Source organism: Desmodus rotundus, chromosome 7 (genome assembly GCF_022682495.2).
Source record: "Desmodus rotundus isolate HL8 chromosome 7, HLdesRot8A.1, whole genome shotgun sequence".
NCBI lineage: Eukaryota > Metazoa > Chordata > Mammalia > Chiroptera > Phyllostomidae > Desmodus > Desmodus rotundus.
The window spans coordinates 136,192,491-136,212,589 of NC_071393.1; the positions used below are offsets into that span (position 1 = coordinate 136,192,491).

General features: G+C 46.4%; 1 protein-coding gene across 6 annotated transcripts in view; it reads left to right on the forward strand.

Moving 5' to 3' along the window:
- MARK3 (microtubule affinity regulating kinase 3) overlaps positions 1–17,714 on the forward strand; it is a 92,538-nt gene extending 74,824 nt beyond the window's left edge. For 2 of the 6 annotated variants that reach the window (XM_053927498.2, XM_053927500.2), the window contains 5 exons: positions 950–1,053; positions 8,942–9,199; positions 12,885–12,911; positions 14,224–14,268; positions 16,785–17,714. In XM_053927498.2, the coding sequence (XP_053783473.1) occupies positions 950–1,053; positions 8,942–9,199; positions 12,885–12,911; positions 14,224–14,268; positions 16,785–17,130 (780 nt within the window). In that variant the 3' untranslated portion in view covers positions 17,131–17,714. Of the gene's footprint in view, positions 1–949; positions 1,054–8,046; positions 8,209–8,941; positions 9,200–10,513; positions 10,801–12,884; positions 12,912–14,223; positions 14,269–16,784 lie in introns of those variants that run through there. The other 4 variants (XM_053927503.2, XM_053927499.2, XM_053927501.2 and 1 more) reach the window with 4 other exon arrangements.
- Positions 17,715–20,099: the final 2,385 nt, after the last annotated feature.

Here is a 20,099-nt window from a genome sequence, read left to right on the forward strand (position 1 = left end):
GCAGTTTCAGCTTCTTCGTACTCTCCGAGTACATTTGACACTCATCTGCTGCTCCGTTTATATCCAGACTTTTTTCTCAGAGCTGCTGCAACGTGAGGGTCCCAGTCACAGGCTTGGACATAGGGATAGCAGCATGAACTCATTGGCCCTCTCATGTCTGTCCAGCACGGTGGAGGGTCACCACGTGCAGCCCCTCTGTGATGACCTCAGAGGAGAGCGTGCACTGGATCAAATCAGAGTTGTTCCCTCCAGCCCTAACTGCGTGTGGGCTGGACTCAGTGACTGCTTTCTCCTGTGTTCTCAGCTCTCTGTTCACACCCTGGCCTTGAGTGCCCCTCCTTCTCTCAGTCTTCCAGGCTGCTTCCCTCTCTTTGTCGTCTCTTGTTCTTGGTAGTGTGCTCTGATGAGCAGGTTTCTGATTTTGATAAAGTCAACCTTACCAGTTTGTTGTTGTTGTCGTTGTTACTCCTGCTTCTCGTGAGCCATATCTGTGACTCTCATGTCAAGTCCAGGGCCATCCAGATTCACCGCTGTGTTTTTCCTAATAGTTTCATAGTTTTAACTCGACATTTGTATGTGTGTGTGTGTGTATATGTGTGTGTGTGTATCTTTTATTTGTACATTCATAATACTTTCTAATTTTGTATTTCGAAAGTATCAATTTTTAACTAGTGGGTCTCTCTATGTCCCTGCTTTCGGTAACCCTTGACTTACCGCTGTATGGATTACGGGAACCAGCTTTTCCCAGCGGCTCGGCCCGCCCTCCTGTCCTCTGCCAGGAGAAGGGAGTGCTGCTGCCTCTGCCCCTCTAGCCAGTGCTGTGGATGTGCTAGTGCAGGCCTCCTTAAGGATTGAGCACTCATGTTTACGTAGGCGAGTTGTTTTTTTCTCATTGTACTACACTTGCTAAGTAGTATAAGACTAAAATGCTCCTTTTCTTTTTTAATAGAGTAACACAGCATCTGGTGGAATGACACGGCGAAATACATATGTTTGCAGTGAAAGAACTACAGCTGACAGGCATTCAGTCATTCAGAACGGCAAAGAAAGCAGGTAGGAGACTTTACCTGTTGTCAAGAACTCTGTTTTTCCCAAGAGAGATGGAAGCATGTTACTTACTTCTCAGTTTTTATAATCAAAATTTAAATAATGGTAAGTATTCTCGTAATGGTAAGTTCATTTTGAGTGTGAATTTTTAGTTAAAATACTAGAATTCCAAATTCTTCTCATTGTCCCAAGCTTATCCTTCTGGCCAGCTAGCTGTTTGTGATGATTAAAGGGGTTGAGTTAACCAGTGAGCTTCCCCAGAGGAGGTAGATGGTAAGCTATGGTTTAATCATAAAATAGTGAAGTCAAGACTATTTTGTGCACATTAATTGCTTGATCAAGGCTGAAAGGGGGGAGGAAAAGGACCTGGGGCAGGAAGCCATGCTGCTGGAGGAGACAGACCACGAAAAGGGTGGGTGAGCCCTCAGCTGCATGTCAGCAATGTGCCCAAGGGGCCCGGGGGATGAGTATTAACACTCCACCTTAGAAGAGACCCACTTGAGAAGCACAGAGCACTGGAGTGTGCAGTCTTCTGAATGATTGTAATCTGCTGGAGAGGCAAGTGCACACGGGATTACTGCGATTTAAAATACTAACTCAGTAATATGTCAGTAAGGAGAGAGTCGTCATACAGCTTTCCTGGAGTTAAAAAATAGAGTCGAGTCAGAAAAGTGGGAGGAGTGGGTCCAGAGACCATGGCATAGAGTTGGTTTGTGGGGGAGAAAAGAGGATGAGTTGGCAGAGCAGTGAAATATAGTCTGTACACAACACAGTGCTCAGGCTGTGTGGATTTTCTTCTTTCTTGTTGGAAGAAGTGATATGTAAACTAAATTCAGTCAGGGAGCAGGTGATTTTGGGGTAGAAATCTGGAAAATGAGTTTCCATCTTCTGTCATTGTCCCCAAACCCAACTTGAACATTGCTTGGTCATGTCACATTCCCATGTCTTGCATCAAAATGGGTTCTTTCTTTTTTTCTGAAATACACTTTCTGAAATTGCACTGTAAGTTCTGTTTCTGTTAGATGTCACGCGTCACATAAAATGTTTGGTCATTGATTGCCGTGATCATCTAAGCAAAGGTTCTTCTTTCCTCCGTTGTCTTTAAGCCCAGACTGCAGTGTTTCATCTTCCCTCTTCCACAGACCACCTAGCTCTGAGTTGATGTGAAGGTAAAAGCTTGTTATATAAGATCATGCTGATTATTCTTTGAATTTCTAGAAATATTAACATTCCAGTATTCTCATCTTTTTTTAGTTTTTCTAAAAAAATTTTTTTTATTTATTTATAGAGAGAGGGGGGAGGGAGGAGAAAGAGAGGGAGAGAAACATCAACGTGTGGATTGCCTCTTCTGTGCACCCCACTGGGTACCTGGCCCGCAACCCAGCCTTTGCTTCACAGGCCTGGAGCTCAACCCACTGAGCCACACCAGCCAGGGCTGTATTCTCTTTTCTGATTCGTGTGCGTGTGTGTGTGTGCTTTTAACATTGTCTTTTTCTTTATGATTAAACTCTGTTAATAACATACATAGCAACTGGGTAGATAGCTTATAAGTCCTGATTCATATATTTATTTCTTAATAGTAGTCTGTTCTGGTAAATTTTATTACAGTTGCATTCTCAAATCTATTAAATTTCTTCTAGTTCAGATTGATTTAATGGATGATGTCAGTGGAAGACTTAATTAGAAGTTTCTAATATGCTATGGATTTTAGTCTGTGGAACTAGAGAAATGTTTCATGGCCTTTTCTCTCTTTATAATTCTTCTAAATTGTTGAGCAGAGTATTAGATTCCTTTTGAACTTCAGAGTGTACAATTCTCTGAGGTTCAGTCAGACTTTCCAAGAGGTTGTTAGGACCAGGATCTGTCCCCCCTTTTGTATTTGTGCATCTGCTCCTCTAACTCCCCTCTCCTGCAGCGAGGCACTCCACTCTGGAAATAGTTTTAATAATTCTCGAATTTCACTGGAGTCATCACCTGTCTTTTCTGCCTGCAGATCCTGTCCTTGTGGGGCTGACTCTTCTTCATCCTGATGGGGCCTCCTTGCTTCTGCAAGTGTGGTCTTTATCAGACAGAGCCTCAGTGCCACACCACACGAGACAGGGCCCGTAATGTTCATAACATCTGGGTTTGCGTTTTGTATCTTACAAGTGAATTGCAAGTGGGTTTCTAATAAGGTGGGAAATTATTGGAGGTTTGAGTGCCAAACTCTAGTGGTCATATTTTTTACTTTTAGGTAAGGCAGTAAGTAAATGTGACAACTTTCTCACCCTTAGAATAGATGCATGAGTCATAAATTAGATGCACCGAGCCTTCTCATTGCACAAATGAATTTTTGGGCAGATTGTCACTTGTCCCTCTCCCACGTGCACATCTTACTCCTTGACTAAAATACTGGTGAGTCCAGGATGCCTGGGTCTGTGCTAATGTCTGAAAGGACATTGATTTCCCATTTTAGCCTTGAATATGGGCTTTTTTCCTATATGTGAGTGTGTATACAAAATTCCAACATGGGAATGATGGTGGCTGATGAAAACTATATGGAAGTTTAAACCAAAGGTTATCCACACATCTGAGACAAGCTCTTCTTCAGCACTCTTCTTTGAACATGGAATGATGTTTTAAAGCCTCACCAAATGTATTTCTCTTGCCAAGGCAATATAATTTAATATAGTTTATTTTCATTTTAAAGTTAATTTTATTTATTGATTCTTATTAGTGCAACCTTTCTATTTTATCCGCTTTACTGTGTGAAATATAAAGCTAGTCATTGGTGTCTAGCGGGGAAAGGGTATATAGTACATTGTTGCTTTGACACAAGTCACGTAAGAAATTTTTAAGACTGTCATTTTGAAACTAGGCATGCTGAAGTTAGCCGGCTCTCTCTGTAACTGTGGTGTGATGATTGTACCTTCAGCTGTCAGTCTGTCAGTGGTGGCCTGTTCTAGCACTGAGTCAGTGTAGCCCTGGCTGGTGTGGCTCAGTGGGTTGAGCACCAGCCTGCAAATGAAAAGGTCGCCCGTTCAATTCACAGTCAGGGCATAATTCCCCACCAGGTCCCCCGGTAGGGGCACATGAGAGGCAGCCAATTGATATTTCTCTTCTCTTTCTCCCTTCCCTTCCCTTCCCTCTGAAAATAAATAAATAAAATCTTAAAAAAAACAAAAAACAAAACAAAAAAAAAAACCCGTAAACCAGGCATGAGGAGGTGGAGTCACATCTTCACTGCATCATCATCCTGTCAGGGTCCTGTGGACTCACAGGGGTCTCCCACCATGCAGTGCAGACACCAACACTGTGCTCAGCCAGTGCTAGCTCTCATTGTTGGTAATGAACTGTCCACATGTGAATGGAAAGGATTTTCTTAGTTTGCACTGACTATGCAGTTTCTTAGTTCAGTGATGTTGCTGGGCCCCCCCCCACACCCACACACACACACACACATAGCAGGGACATTCTGTCCTGCCTTTATGTGCTGGGATAGCTCTAGGGGACACGTAAATTTTATAATTATCCAGTTGCTCTGGTATTTTATCCATTTATGCACTTGTCCTGCATCATGTCACAGGGACTTACTGAGCAGAGAATGCTTCATCACAGTTACCGCATGTATCTTTTGGATTCTGTTTTTTTAATTCTTCTTTTGCTCAATCACTCCTATGCTTTGAGTCAGCAACCAAAACATTTTATATCAGAATGGTCTAGTAAGGGATAGATGTCATGTCAAGCAAATTGAAAATACCTATCCACTAGTAACCATCAGTGGGTTAGAGTTTTAAATTTTTCTAAAAAATTAGACATAAAGTACAGAGCCACTAGGAAGAGTAATAGGAACTTCATGCAATTTGAATTTTAAGAAACACATCGTTATTTCTATTAAGAGTTTTTTGTTGTTTTCTTTTTAAGATTTTATTTATTTATTTTTAGAGAGAGGGGAAGGGAGGGAGAAGGAAAGAGAAATATCAGTGTGTGGTTGCCTCTCATGTGGCCCCCACTGAGGACCTGGCCTGCAACCCAGGCATGTGCCCTGACTGGGAATCAAACTGGCAACCCTTTGGTTTGCAGCCCGCACTCAATCCACTGAACTATGCCAGCCAGGGCCTATTTCTATTAAGGTTTAAAAAATGGTTCTTCCTTGGACCCGGAACTACTCACATTGTAATGTGGTCATTATCTTGCTTCTGTAGGTTTTGTGGGCTAGCCTACAGAATAGAGCCATCATTTTTAACCCTCTTTTCGAGGGAAAGTTTTTTTTGTTTGTTTGTTTTAAGGTTTTTAAATTCATTTATTTTTAGAGAGGGGAAGGGAGGGAGAGCCAGCCAGCCCAGGTATGGGGAAGTCGCTGACTGGCTTTCACACCAACCAACCCGACAGACCTGTACAGTGTGCTGCCCCTTGTGATGCTAGGGCTGTCTGTTGTGGAGAGGATTGTTGTGAGTTTAATTGTACAAACTTAAATTTAGTGTGCGTTCACTGAGTGTACTGTTGTCTAAACTGAAGTGCTGGGCCTACTGTAGAAGTCAGCAAACACATCCTTTTTGGTTTTGCTTGCTTTGTTGTGCAATGTGGATTAAATTGCTAAAGAAATAATTCACTTAATTGTCTTCAAGATTAGTATGTCAAAACCAATAATTTATCATGAAAATATCAATTTACACTTCTTGTTTTAGGAAGGTCTCTAACAAGGGCCCTTTTTGCCGCAGAGTGTAGACCTTGCCTGCACTGTCCAGCCAGTGGCCCTGTGCCTCAGGGAGTAGTTGGAGCGTGGGCTTGCTTGGTACGTGACCAAAAGCCTGTTTCTTCCCCAGAGGCTTTGGACCACGTATATTCCCCAGGGGAGAAGCCAAACAACCCTGCCTCCCCTTCTTGCCCTGACTTCTTTAATGTGTCCATTGATCCCAGCTCTCAGTTTGGACAAGTGTTAGCAGCTGGCAGGGGGATAAAATGTGTTGACCCTGGCCCTGCCCTCCACAGATAATAGAGCCCAAAGAGTTGAATTTATTTGTAACTTGTTAAAAATAAAATTAAGTCATATGTACATATTTTAATATATGTCTGTATGTACATATTGGGAACAAGCAAGCATTCCTTCAAACTGTTGAATCAATTAGGTGGCAAGTGACAGAACCTTGTACAAAAAAGCTAAAATGAAACAAAGCATCTGTGAGTCCCTAAAACTGGAAAGTCTAAGAGTAGAGCCAGGGTGCAACTCCTTATTCTGTTCTGCTTCCCCTGTTGTGGGCTCTGCTTGGCCCAGCAGCATCAAACTTACCATCTTCCCACTCGGCTGTGCTCAAACAGGAGCATGGGCATCTCCTTCGTCCCTGTTGGTCTGGCTCTAAGCCTGTCACTGGCCAGGGAGGCTGGGAATGTCTGGAGTAGAGCCAACAACATCTAGGGCCCAGAAGCCCTCCCCCTCCAAAGCAGGACTCAGGTGGTGTCGCTACAAGGAAAGAGTGGGTGCTGAATGGCAAAAACACAAAACTGAATCTGTTTTTATCTTTCTGAGGCATTTGTTTTTAATATTTCTCTGGCTGTGGTAGAGCCACTCTCCCAAGTCCGAGGGCAGAATTCTCAAACAAAAGTTCAGGGAATAGCAGGTCGTCTTGAGCATTTGTTATAAAGAGCCATCCCCCTCATATGGGGGTGTCAAAACTCCAGTGGCTCATTGCATTGATGTCCCTTCTCAGGTAGGAGAGTGCTTCCAGGGCACCTGCTCCGGCCGAGGCCCTCTGCTCACACGTGGGCGCCTTGGTGGGAGGGAGTGCAGGTCTGGCTTTCAGGGTGCCAAGCAGGGGTGGGGGAGTTCCTGCGACACTGGTGGGGAGCAACAGGTGTGTGCACCACCTGCACTGAAGGGAGTAGAAATAGACACCAGCCTCCTGGGCCCAGAGCTCTATGCACGATTTTTGACCTGATGCTTGACCAGGGGGCTACATAGTATCAGGAGTGCCAGGGAGAGTCCCGGGAAGTGACTTAGAGGGCAAAGCCTGGAGACATGGCAGAAGCCAGACTGTGGGTACCTGAGAATGCGACCTGGGTGCCAGGATGAGGAGTTGGAGCCTCATCCTGAAGACTGCTTTTTGAAAGGTTATGAGGAACGAGGTCCAGTTTGTATTTCAGGCAGTTCACAGCTGTATGGTGGACAGATTGAAGGGTGTGCAGGTGGATGCCGGGGGTCCTCAGGAGAGGGTGGAGCAGTGGACGGGGCTGCTCTGGATGGTAGGGTGGGCGGGAAAGAACCCAGTGGCCTCTGGGTTTCAGGTACCAAAAAAGGATGGCCAGGATGCTGCATCCTGATTATCCTTAAAGCAAAGATGCTGCCAAGGACATGATGACTGAGCTGGAATTAAACCAGGACAAAACCAGACGGCGAGGTCCTGGTTTCGTCCTTCAGCTGTGAGGCCCCTTTTGTCTGGCAGTCTATAAATGGTTCATTTGCTCGTTAATGCCACCTTGAAAAATGGGGCTCCTTTGACCCCTTAGGAATTTTGACTTGTTTTTGAAGAAGCGAATGTCCGTTAAGTAGGAAGATTCTCAGCTCTACTTAAACAGCATAATATAGTTTAATAACATCTGGTTCCTGTGCCCATGATTTTACTAGTCACTGTGCTGTGGGAGCAGGTCAGGACCGCAGTGTGTTCATGTCCCAGACGGACATTACCAGTTCAGTGTGCATGGACACCTGTCTTTCAGGAGAGGCTTCCTCTTATGGGTAGCTCAGAAATCACTGTTCCTCTGACATTAATATCCAAACGTGTAAGATGTTTCCTTTAAAGCTAATAAATTTTTAAAACTACTGTTTGGGGGGCGGGGGGAAGCACCTACAAGTTAGCCGTTACTCCAGAATCCCCAAAATAAGTCTTAAGAGATTTTGGGTTTTCACAGAAACAGGATGGTTTGGGGAGGAAGGTGTGTGCTTTAAACCACAGGTTTCTCTTTTTGTCACTGGTCCATCATACTGTTGTTTATGCCTCTGCCTGAACCCACATCCCTTCCCAGCCTGTCAGAAATGTCCACTTACATAGCTAGCCCTGCCCCAGTCTATACCACATCTCCCATCTGTCAGCTGAGACATCAGAAGTCGATGTCCATGTTAGCCTCTGGGCACCCCGAGGTGATGTTACCTCCCGTAAACAGTGCAGGAGATAACGTCAAGGCTTTGTAAGAAACACGCACATTCCTTATTGGCACTGAAGTGTACCGGCTGTTCCTTAATTCTGTGCTGTGGATTTTATAGTCCAAGGTTTCAGTAAAGTTGTCCACAAAGTGTCCTTCCTGTGGGGGGGTTTAGTTCCACACCTCCTGTCTTGTGTCCAGGGTCGTCTGTGTGTCTTCATGCCTCTGCGTACTATGGAGGGGGTGAGAGCCTCTTCCTCTCTCTAGGTGGCTTCCAGTGTGTGGAGTTTTACAAAAGTTATGCCACATGTGTGCTTCCAAAACTTTCCAGTCACCTGTTCTTCCACTTCACCTGCACAGCCTGTATTTCTTTTGTATTGGCAAGGTTCTCTGCACATGAGCAATCTGAGAGGGAAGCAGACTCTTGAGTTTCAAGCTGTTCTGTGTCCTAGAACTTCCCTGCATTATCTTGTCCTTGAAACTATGTCTGCTGTCCCCTTAAATGCCACAAGGCTTTGATTCATTATATATGATTCCTCTGGTCCCCTTCCCCATTTAACTTACCTTTGCTTCTGTGTCCTGTGAAATACCCCTTGGGTCTGGATATTAAAACTGATTGTCTCCACTCTACATCAAAGGTATATTGTGACTGTACATTTTTGTGTGCATGTTTGCCACAAAGATGGGATGTGGTGAACAAGGCCCATCTGTGGCTTTGTTCCCAATGATGAGATGTGGTGTACAGACCCTATAAGGACCGTATTTTCTGACCCCACAGCACTGTTCCTGATCAGAGAACTCCAGTCGCCTCCACTCACAGTATTAGCAGTGCAGCCACCCCGGATCGGATCCGCTTCCCCAGAGGCACTGCCAGTCGCAGCACTTTCCACGGCCAGCCCCGGGAACGGCGGACTGCCACGTATAATGGCCCACCTGCCTCACCCAGCCTGTCCCATGAAGCCACACCATTGTCCCAGACTCGAAGCCGAGGCTCCACTAATCTTTTCAGTAAATTAACCTCAAAACTCACGAGGAGGTAAGTGCCAGGTGGAGCTGGTTGTTGGGAACAGAAGGAGACATCTTTTCTGTGTGTGAAGCCACTGCCTGGCTGCTGTTTATTTTGTCTTTAGCATGTGCTTTTCTGGTTTATATATCTAACTAGACTTTAAAACCTTTTAGAAGAGAAATCCCAGTAAAAGTTCTCCAGCACTTGGGAGGTGGTGGCTTTTAATCACTGTTCCTTTGTATCACACATTTGTCTGCAGAGATGGTCACTGGGGTGTAGCAGAACCCCAACCCAGAGTAGGCGGGGCTGGCGCTCTGCACACAAAGGGTCTCCAAGGAGGACACGTTTCCTCTCCCTCATTCCATTTCGTTGTTCCTGAAATACACTAAGTTTCTTAGAGTCTGAATCTTGAAATTATGCTCTCTGTTGATCTAAGTGATAGTGAAAACAAGGTAACTTTCTTAAATGGTATAGTTGTGGAGATTAAATCCCTGGTTTATTCTCAGGAAGAAACTAGTATCTGGTTGTGTATAAAATCCTTTGTGTGTCCAGTAGGCTGTCATTTGGGGTCTTGGGAAATCTCTAGAAATCTCTGTGGGGCCCTTGAGTTATTTTAACTTTATTTCCATGATCTAGCTAGAGGTTGCAAAAGCCTAGAAACATTGGTTGCTACAAGAGGAAAAAGAAAATATGCCACTTTGAACCGTAAACAAATAGTCAAAGGAACCCTTAGCCAGGAACCCACCCAGGAAACCTGAGGGCTCAGGGTTCCCAGAGGAGACTCAAAGGGAGCCTGGCTGTGGACCGGTGCGTTTCGGGGTCCCTGCAGGTCTGCTGTTCACAGGCCTCCCGCTGGTCGCGTGTGTCTCGCTCACAGCACGGTGGGGCACCTTCTCGGAGTCTAGATGACTGACGCCCTCCCGCTCTGTCTCTGCGCTCCCTCGGGCCCCTCAGCCTTCTGCTCAGGGTCATGCCACCTTCCTTTTTTAACCTGTGAGCTAAGTACTGCTTCCACAGTTTCCTTAATCCCTTCGGCAATTTTATTTTAGATTAGTCATCTAACACATAGATGGTCACATTAAACTGTGTCCCCAGAGGGTGAGTGTGTTGTCGAGACGTTGAATACCAGATTGGGGAGGACTTCTGATGTCCAGTGGCATCAACTAGAGGTCAGAGCGTTCAGAAGGTTCCAGTCTGGCCCCTTACTGTCTTCTTAGCCCCTTTGCTGAGATACCTTGCTCCAGACTGGGCAGAAGAGCAGGTGGTCTTAAGGTCTTGGCAGGCTTGGAGTTCAGTCCGAGGAGTGTCTGGTGACCCACAGACTAACTCAGTTTTTCATTTCAGTGTCACCCCACGGCCTAACCCAGGCTGTCCTGTCCCCCAGCGTCTTCCACAGGGACGCGGCTGAAATGGAGGCTGCCTCTGAAACGTGGGTGGAAGGTGAAGCCTGGGTGTCAGTCACCTGGCTGCTCACCTCCCTGACCCTGCCTACTCTCACTGGTGCTTCTCCCGCTGGGCCCTGAGCACAGAGGGGACGGTAGCTAGGTCTGGCTGAGGGTTAGTCATGGCAGTCAGCTTGGTGTCCCTGCACTACTTTTGTAGTGGGCTCCTCATTAAAATCCTTGAATTTATTTAATCGTCTCTTTTGTGCTTTTTTTTTTTTTTTTTTTTGTCATCCAATACTATCACTGATAAAAATAGTATCCGTTCCCATTTCTTGAGTGCTAGCTATGGGCTAAGATAAGTAGCTGTCTATAGAATTACAGGTATAGACACACTCGTTTTACTTGTGTAAACACACACATTCTCACCCATTCGTTTAATCTGCACAGCCTCCCCTGGGAATAGGTGCTCCCCAGTTTCGTGGAAGAACCTGGGGATGAGGCTCAGAGAGATTAAGGCACATGAACAAGTGAGTGCTGAGCCAGGCCCGTGACTCCAGAAAAGGACCCTGAAGCCCTATGGAGCTCTCACAGGAAACGCCGAAGGACTGTCGTGGGCAGGAGCCCTTGCCCTCGTGTTCTAATTAAATTTATTTCTTGTATCTGCATTGAAATTGGAAATTTGGGTGGCTTGTTTAAAAAATTCTGGGGGTGGATCATTTTATTTTCCGTTTTCCACCCCCACATTTTTCAGATAGGTGGTCTTCTGTTTGTGCAAGTTAGCAGGCTGAGGTCTGCAGTACTTAGTGTACTGTAGCACACAAAGTACCCTTGGTGTGTCCTTAGATGTAGTCAGTTCCTTCCTAACAACAGTCGTCCTCGCCGCTGTCGTCCGCGTCAGCTTCTGGACCTCCCCGAACAGTGAGTGTAGCATGGTAGTTGTAGTGCCCGAAAGGCTTGGGCGCTGGCACTCAGGCCCTGCAAGGGAGACCCACCCAGGGTGGTGGGCAGAGGGCGGGGCTGCTCGCAGTGCTGCCCGGCAGGCTGAGTGGTTGGGGAAGCTGTGGGCCCACCACTGCAGCAGTGGCCTGTGGGAGCCTCCTCTTCACCCGGCCAGGGTCAGGGAAGGGAAAGGTTGGAAAAGCAGTCCTGTGGTCCCTGACCCGTACCCCTGACTTTCCTCAGGCAGAAAACTTGGAAGTGAAAATATGTTTTAAAAACCTTTTAATCAATTTTCAGCTAAAACATTCTTTTGAATGACACTGCCTTTATGTAGCGCTTAATTATTTACCAAATGTTCTCAATGTGTGACCTTCTCTACTTGCTGTGTACCATATTTAATCTGATTGTGAAGTGGTTGGTGTTTACTTACAGTAGTTAGAGATTTTTAAAATTGGTCAGTATCTGAGGCAATGCCAAAGTTATCCCAGATTACAAAAAATAAACCCAGGGGCTCGTTAACTCAGCAAGTCAGCAAATACATAAATGTGCCGCCTCTTCAGGCCCAGAACCGGGTTCAGAAAGACTTCGACTGTTCTGGTCACTCTTGCTCAGGAGCACTGGTGGTACGGTCGCACAAGCCTGCCCAGCCTTACCCGTAGTCTCAGATTTCTGCGGTCCAGCTCTGTTCAGTGCACCCTAAGCGTCTTCCTAAAATTTTCAACAAGCAGAGTCACCTCTGTTAAATACCACTTTTCCAGTTTATTACTGAAACATAAAAGTGAACCCCTACTGTTACCTTGTCATATAATTTTCATTCGTTTCCATATCTGAAACAAAAGTCTGCTCTATTTTAAGCCCTGGTGACTTATTTTTTATTAAAAAGTAATTTATAACCACTGTTAATGTTTCAGTCATCTTCCTGAAGTAATGATCTTGTTAATGGTTAAACATTTTACAGTGAACATTTAAAGGTTCTGTATAAGAATGTGAAATTTTGTTCATAAGATATTCTGAAGAAATTGACAAATGTTATTGCTAGTTTAGTGCAAATGACTTGTCATTTATTTAAAACAAGTTGTTGAATTTCTTATCTTAGTAGATCCTTAGTAGAGCCTTACACAAGTTTTATTACAGCTGACGCCACTGCTCACTGCTCAGTGTTTGCTTACCAATACAGGTGTTCACATACTTCTGCTCAAAGGATTACACACTCAGTCACCTGTAATAATTTTACTTTTTCAACAAATGTCCCTGTTTCATTGTTTGTTGGACAAAAGCGAAACCCTGTTTTCTTTGCTGTTTTTCTTTCTCTATATAATTGACAAGATTTTTATATTTCATTTGTGCAAGTCATTTTTGTTAATTTTTTTTTTTGGCTTAATTTCTTTTAGAAACATGTCATTCAGGTTTATCAAAAGGTAGGATTTATATATACACGTACTTTTTTTCAATCCTCACCTCAAAATGGCTCCTGCAATTAACATCAGGTTTGGCTTTCTAGCCCTGTTGTTGTTGTTTGCTTTTTGTTTGTTTTTGTATTTTTTTTACTTAAAAAAACTAAACTCTGCTGAGAACTAAATACTTATTTCTTTGCAAGGAAACTGGAAAAAGAAATAGATTAATAACTCTGTCAGGCTTTTTAAAGGCGCTGCGGCACACGTGTAACAAGGCCTGCGCATGCTCTGCACTGTCTGTCTTCGGTAGAGTTGTTTAGCATCCAGATAATTCTGTCGTTACACTAATAACACTCAGCATGCTTCTGTTTGGGGAGTGAGACGTGCAGTGACATTAATGTACGTTTATGGTTAGCCTCGAGGGGCAAAGGTAAGTGGTGATGTGTTCGTCCTCGGGTTTTATTTCACGGAGCACTGAATTAACAAAAGGTTTTAAAGTGACAGGAAAATGAGCTAATGTTCTTATACTGGAGACAAGCGTAATAGTCAAACCTTACAGCCTCATTAGGTTTGGGTAGCTGCATAGCAGAAATGTCTGAGTGTTTTTAGAGTTGAAGAGTAAATAGTATTCTACCTGAAAGCCAATTTCCACCAACCACCAAAAAAACCTGTGTCTCGTTTTTAATTAAAGCATTTACTGGGGTAAATGTTATTCCTACCAGGTGACTGTTGTTGGTGCTGACAGTCAAGAGACCGAAAATGTTGCTTCCTCCCTAGGAGTGCACATAGGCCGGACAGGAAAACTGCCGCCGTGGCCATGTTGTGCCTCGGCCTCACGGCCAGCCGGCGGTTTCCCTGGCTGGCAAAGCCAGCAGGCCTCTGAGAGGCTTTGCTGACCCAAGTTCTTGGCCACCCTGAGAAGATTGCTTTCTTCCCGAGGGGAACTCTGGTCCCTGGTGGTTCTGAATTGATCTTCCCAGTCACCTGGTTTTCCTTGGGCAGAAAATTTGTAATTGAATTCAGCTAAACGCAGTTCCCTTTTGTGGAAACCCACTGCACTTGGGGGAGCAATTTAAAGGGTCAGAATGACACCTGCAGCCGAAGGCCAGGAGCACTCAGCCAGGGAAGCCGGCACGCAGCCCATTGCCAGCTCTGCCTGTGGACCTGGAGAGGAGGAGTGCTGGCTGGGTCCCCACAGGGCGGGGAGGAGTCCTACGCTCACCAGTGGCTTGGGGTTTGTCAGTGTTGTGGTGGTGTTTGTGCCGGCGTCGTGTGCTGCTGTGTAAGACCTCTTTTCTCTCTCCCACTTCCCTGCTTCTGCCTTCTGTTCCTTGAGGCTTCCGACCGAATATGAGAGGAACGGGAGATATGAGGGCTCCAGGTGAGGGAATTGATTTTTTAACTATTTTATATTAAAAAATGGCAGCAAGGATGCTTTTTCCTGCTGTCTTGTGGGTTGCTGGGTGGGTGTGTACTCTGTGGTTGGGACACAAATGCTGCCACTGTCCCCATTGCCACCCTTGGGCTGGGCCAGTGCTGTGCCATTCCCTGGCACCACAGGAGGGCACCAGGGGGCCTCCTCCTAGTCCTGCCTGACCTGGGCTTCACCTGGGCCTTTGGGTGTTAAAATACATCCTGCTTGCCTGGGCCCTAATGACCTGAACTGAGGTCCAGGAGTTGGTGGGATTGTTCTGGACACCTCAGTGACTTCTAGCATAGTTCTAGTCTCAAGGCATGAAAGCAGAATAATGAGTAGAATTTTCATATTTCAAATTAGACTTTTAAAGGAGTGATTATGTAGTCGAGTGTTTTGCCTTTAAATTTTGTGTAGCTGTCATTGCTCAGACTTGGACAGGGTGTCACCAGCTATGCTCAGGACTCTGTCTCTGTAGTTGGTCCCTCCCTGTGTCCCTCTTCGTAGTAGTTGCCACACGCTGTTTTAGGTCCACGCTGACCCCTCTGCTCCCTTCCTGGTCTCTAAAACACAGCTGTGGTCATATGACTGAGTAGAATCCTGCAGTGGCCTCACTGCTTGGCCCACCATGTCCAGTGAGGCCCCGTGTGGCCTCAGCAACACCCCCCAATGCAGGCAGAGTGCAGGGCAGCTGTCCATCCCATTCCAGACTCGTTTGTTCCCCATCCATGATCAAAAAGGAATGATAGGCCCTGCCCCTGGGTGTGGTGAAGACGGTGGGCACACGTGCCCCCAGGCAGTCTGTGATAGCCCCAAACATTCTGTGCCTTCCGAACCTCCTGGCCTCTGCCGATGCTCCCTGTGCACACATGTGGAGACTTTTGCCCCACCTCTGTGGTGGTGTCGAAACCTCGGGACTCTTCAGAGCTCCTCCCAGATGCCACCCCTCCAGACAGGATTCCCTCCCTAACCATCCTGCCTTTCCCTGGCACTCCTCACGTGAGGTGGGCCCAGCCTCTCTCCTGTGACCCTCTAGCTGTTGCTGCCCAGGCCCTCCCTGTGCGACTGCTGCTTCCTTGCATGGCAGGCTTCTCTCCCCTGACCTCAGATTAGTTTGAGAGCCTTTGTTCATTTTTATAATCTATTCAGCATCTGACACAGCATTTTATACATAGGAAGCTTCCACCCAATTTTGGTGGATGTGAATCCAATGGAATGTTCTACTGGCAGGTTGGCAACAGGGAGAGCTGTATGCACAGTAAAACCTGTGGCCCACCCTCAGCTCTGATGAATTTGCCAGAAGATTAAGTGTATTAAATATCCTATGCTGGGTGTTTTTCACGCACAAGAGTGTTAGGTATTCATTGTCCTAATTGAGGCCTCCACGTAGACACGCAGGGGAATATACGTAACAGTTTGTGTCAGTAACGATCAAATGCTTCAGACAGTGAGGTAGCAGAGGCCTGTTCTCAGGACTCCTGAGACACCATGCCTGGGTCTCCCTGTGACAACACCTTGTGGGTGTGGGGGCCACAGTTTGTACTTTGTGAATCCATAGTTTGCATTCAGATGGGTCGCTTTGGTGCTCAGTAGCAAATATGCCTTAACATTTCAATTTTCTGTTTCAGTGGTCATCTTAGATGACAGTGTCATCTAAGAATTCTTTTAAACTGAAACTAGATGTTTAAATTAACAAAATAGAAGGAAAAATACTGAGGTATGGGTAGAAGGGATTGAGAGAGTGGCCACCCCTCTCTCCCCGATTGTGCACTCAGCCTCTGGGCCCGTTTGCAGGGCAAGTAGTTTGAACCATGCTGAATCACCGTTTATCCAGAATGACAGTTAACGGTGAAGGATGTGATGAGTAAAAAAGGAACATCATGGTAGGTGAGCTGGGCTGAGCGGGTGCACTCTCCCCTGACACCCATTCTCCGCTTTGCCTGATTTAACAAAAATTTTTTTCATATATTTTATATATTTTTAGGGAGAGGGCAAGGGGGGGAGAAAGGGAGAGAAACACTGGTGTGTGAGAAATACATCAGTTGGTTGCCTCTCGCATGCCCTCTTGCTGGGAACCTGGCCCACAACCCAGGCACGTGCCCTGACTGGGAGTGGAACTGGCAACCCTTCGGTTCATAGGCCAGCACTCAGTCCACTGAGCCACACCAGCCAGGGAAACAAATTATTATTATTTTTAATTTTAGTTAGTCTCTAAAAGTCTCTAATTTTAGTTTAGTCTCTCCCATGACTGGTAGAAATTTTATAGCCAGGTAGATTTTCTGCATCTTGTGGCTTATGATTTTGGGGGAAGCAAATAGATGACTACTTCTTAGAAAAGGAACAGATAACCGCATGGGAGCCTGTGCCGGAAAAATGTGGGCATCGATTCTCACACTGTATAAGAGTCGATCTTGCTCTAGCTAGAGTAGAAAGGGCTGGCTTTCCTGTGCAAATAAAAATAAACCTGCCACTGTGCGTTTCAGTCGCAACGTATCTGCTGAGCAAAAGGATGAAAACAAAGAAGCAAAACCTCGTTCCCTGCGCTTTACCTGGAGCATGAAAACCACTAGTTCTATGGACCCCAATGACATGATGCGGGAAATCCGCAAGGTCCTGGACGCCAACAACTGCGACTATGAGCAGAGAGAGCGCTTCCTACTCTTCTGTGTCCACGGGGACGGGCACGCCGAGAACCTCGTGCAGTGGGAGATGGAGGTGTGCAAGCTGCCAAGACTGTCTCTGAACGGGGTCCGGTTCAAGCGGATATCTGGGACATCCATAGCTTTCAAAAATATTGCTTCCAAAATTGCCAACGAGCTAAAGCTGTAACCCAGTAATTATGGTGTAAATTAAAGTAGCCGTCTGCAGTTTTCTTGAACACTGATGGAAATGTATAGAATAATATTTAGGCAATAACGTCTGCATCTTCTAAATCATGATATTAAACATGAGGACGAGAGCACGCCTGGGAGCGCGAGCTGGCCTTTTCCTACAAATGCACTACATTAAAGCTATGTGACACGTGTGCCCTCTGTCTTATTTCCAGTGCCCTGATGGTCAGCGGGTGACCCCCACCTCCATGTGCCTCTGTGGGCGCACATGGGCCATGGGGGGTAGTGCATACGGAAGCCTCTCCCTGCCCTAGCAGCTGGAGTTGTTCGCAGGACCTCTGTGAGAGATCATTTGGTGCTAAAACGTTAAAATTGCCAAGGAGGAAAATACTGAACTACTACTAAGAATTAACCTTAAGACTAGTTGATAATGAATACAGGTTTACAGTTCATGCCTGTGGTTTTGTGTTTGTTTCGTGTTTTTTTTAGTGCGAAAGGTTTAAATTTATAGTTGTGAACATTGCTTGTGTTTTTATAAGTAGATTCACAAGATAATTAAAAATTCACTTTTTCTCAGTAAAACCTCGCATTGTCTCCTAGTACTGTATTTTAGACTCAGATTAAGGTAGTGACTAAACGCACCTGTTTTTGCCTTCACCTGCAAGTTGAACAGAAGCAATGGGAAAGTGTATGAGGCCTGGAGCCACTGTATCCTTAGCGGGGACCCTGACATCTTGAGATTATGAGCATCTTTTTCCCCCAAAGGCCATAAAGGGAGAAGACGGCCTCCTGGCAACCTGAGGAGGAGGGTGTCAGTAGGGGTTGGCAGCCTCAAGAGACTCCGCGCATCCGTGTGCAGAGCACAGGTCTGAATGGTTCTGGATTTCTTCTCTGTGAAGTATGTAATTTTCTTCTCGTTTTTTGTGAATCGTTATATGAATTAAGCCAACAGCTTTTTTCCAGCACCCCTCTGGTTATCTGAGGAGTGATGAACTCATCAGTCAGTTTGATGCTTTATGCTCACTGGAGAATTGTCACATTAATTGGTCTGGGTTTCTTCTTGGTCACACAGTAGGACATTCTTCACAGGCACTCAATCACAAACACTTCTTGCCACCTCAGGGCAGACGCATTTGTGATTTGGGACAAAACAGAGATCCCTGATCTCTTAGAGCTTATCTTCTAATGGGATGGCAGTCAACCAGCAGTTGTAAGTAAAGTCCCTGCTATGGAACAAAGTGGTAAAGGCCATGGAAAGAATCGCAGTGCAGGGCAAGGCATTCCAGAGGGCCCAGGGTTCACACAGGTGCTGTGTCAATCGAGTGCTGGGTGGGGTGCGTTGCTTGAGCAGAGACTGGCCTTCAAGGGAAGCCCCCCGCAGAGGTTTTGCAGCCACAGCACACTGGCCTGCTGGAACAGAGCAGTGGGCAGTGCCATCAGACACCACCCTGGCCTTGTGAGCTATTCACTGCAGATGTACCCGCGTCTCGTGACATGGGGCTGGTGGGGGTTTCCAGCACAGGATCACGCTAGCAGCTGTGTTACAGTTTCCTCGTAGGGGAGCAAGGAGAGCTCAAAGTTTGGAGCCTCTCGGCAGTGATTGGGAGATGCTGGCCTGGTGAGACAGTGGGTGGGTTCTGGGTATGTTGAAATAAGAGTCAAATGCATTTGCTCTGGGGTAGATATTGGTGAGTGAGAAAAAGCCAAAGGCAACTGTTCGATTTTCTGGCATGAGCAGCAGAAAGAATGTGAGGTGGGGTGGGTGCAGGGCAGATTGCTGCGGAGAGGGTTAGGCAGGTTGTGACACCAGCTGGAGACTGGAGAGACCCTGGAGGCCCACAGTCTGGCTGGTTCCTGTTGAAAGCTGGGAAAGAAGTCCTCTGGAGAAGAGGAGAGGATCCTAGGCCTGGGGCCACCAGAGAGGTGCGCGGGAGTGCCCTTTGACCAAGTGTGGAGCACGTCATTTTCACCTTACCAGAACATTTCGAACCTTCTCCATTACAAAATAAATCGGTCCCCTCCCCTTCTTTTTCCCTGGAGGCGCTTCACTTCCTTGTCCAGACCTGTCCCTCCCAGCAGGCTTCTCTGACTGAGCTCTTTGTGCCTGGGCTCCTGTGCTGGTCGCCCTGCAGAAGCTGGTGAGATGTCGCCAAGCTCTGCCCAGCGCAGGTGTGGCTGCAGCCTGTTCTTCCTGTCTGTACACCTGGGACACATTTAAAATTGTTTTCCTCACTTATATCCTCAAGGACAAATTGAACACTGTGAGTGAAACTCCTTTAAGAGAAACTAGTTCACCTCATGCCCTGATGAAGTGGCCACCATGCAAAAGAAAAGTTGGTGTGGTTTTTGTTGCTTCTCTGTCATCGTCTGTCTGCATTCTGATACGGCCCTGATCCAGTGAGAGACGGTGTCCACCCACAGGAGTCGTGGGAGGTGGTCACAGTCAAGGGCTGTGTTACTGACAGACGATGATTTGACTTTAGAGGCAGCACGGTGTTTCTTGTACTGAGGATAAAACATGAACTCTCACCCATTCCTAAGGGGCCCCTCCCTTTGGAGGCTACCTTCTCTGCATACAATGAATTTTGAAAAGGAATATTCTAGAGTGTTCAAAAACCATTTAAGCAGCAAAGACAAGGCCCCATTTTCCCTCATTCTCTTCCCTGGAATCGAGGTGAGGTGAGGTGAGAGGGACCTGGCGGGCCACTGCTGCTGGTGTCACGGACCCGACCAGCAGAGTGCTGTCCTGCTCCAGAAATGAGGTTCGTTTTCCAGCCGTGCCAGCTTGCCTCTGGTTGGGATCAGCACATGAGGAACCAAGGCACCATTCCTGAATGGCATGCAGGCTCACGGGCCGTCCCCCATCTCTGCACCTGCAGACCCACGCAGAGAGCTGCAGGAACGTGGCTGACTTGGGGAAGGAAGTGCGGCTGTGGTTGCGGCACAGCGGAGCTCTCTCCAGAAGCC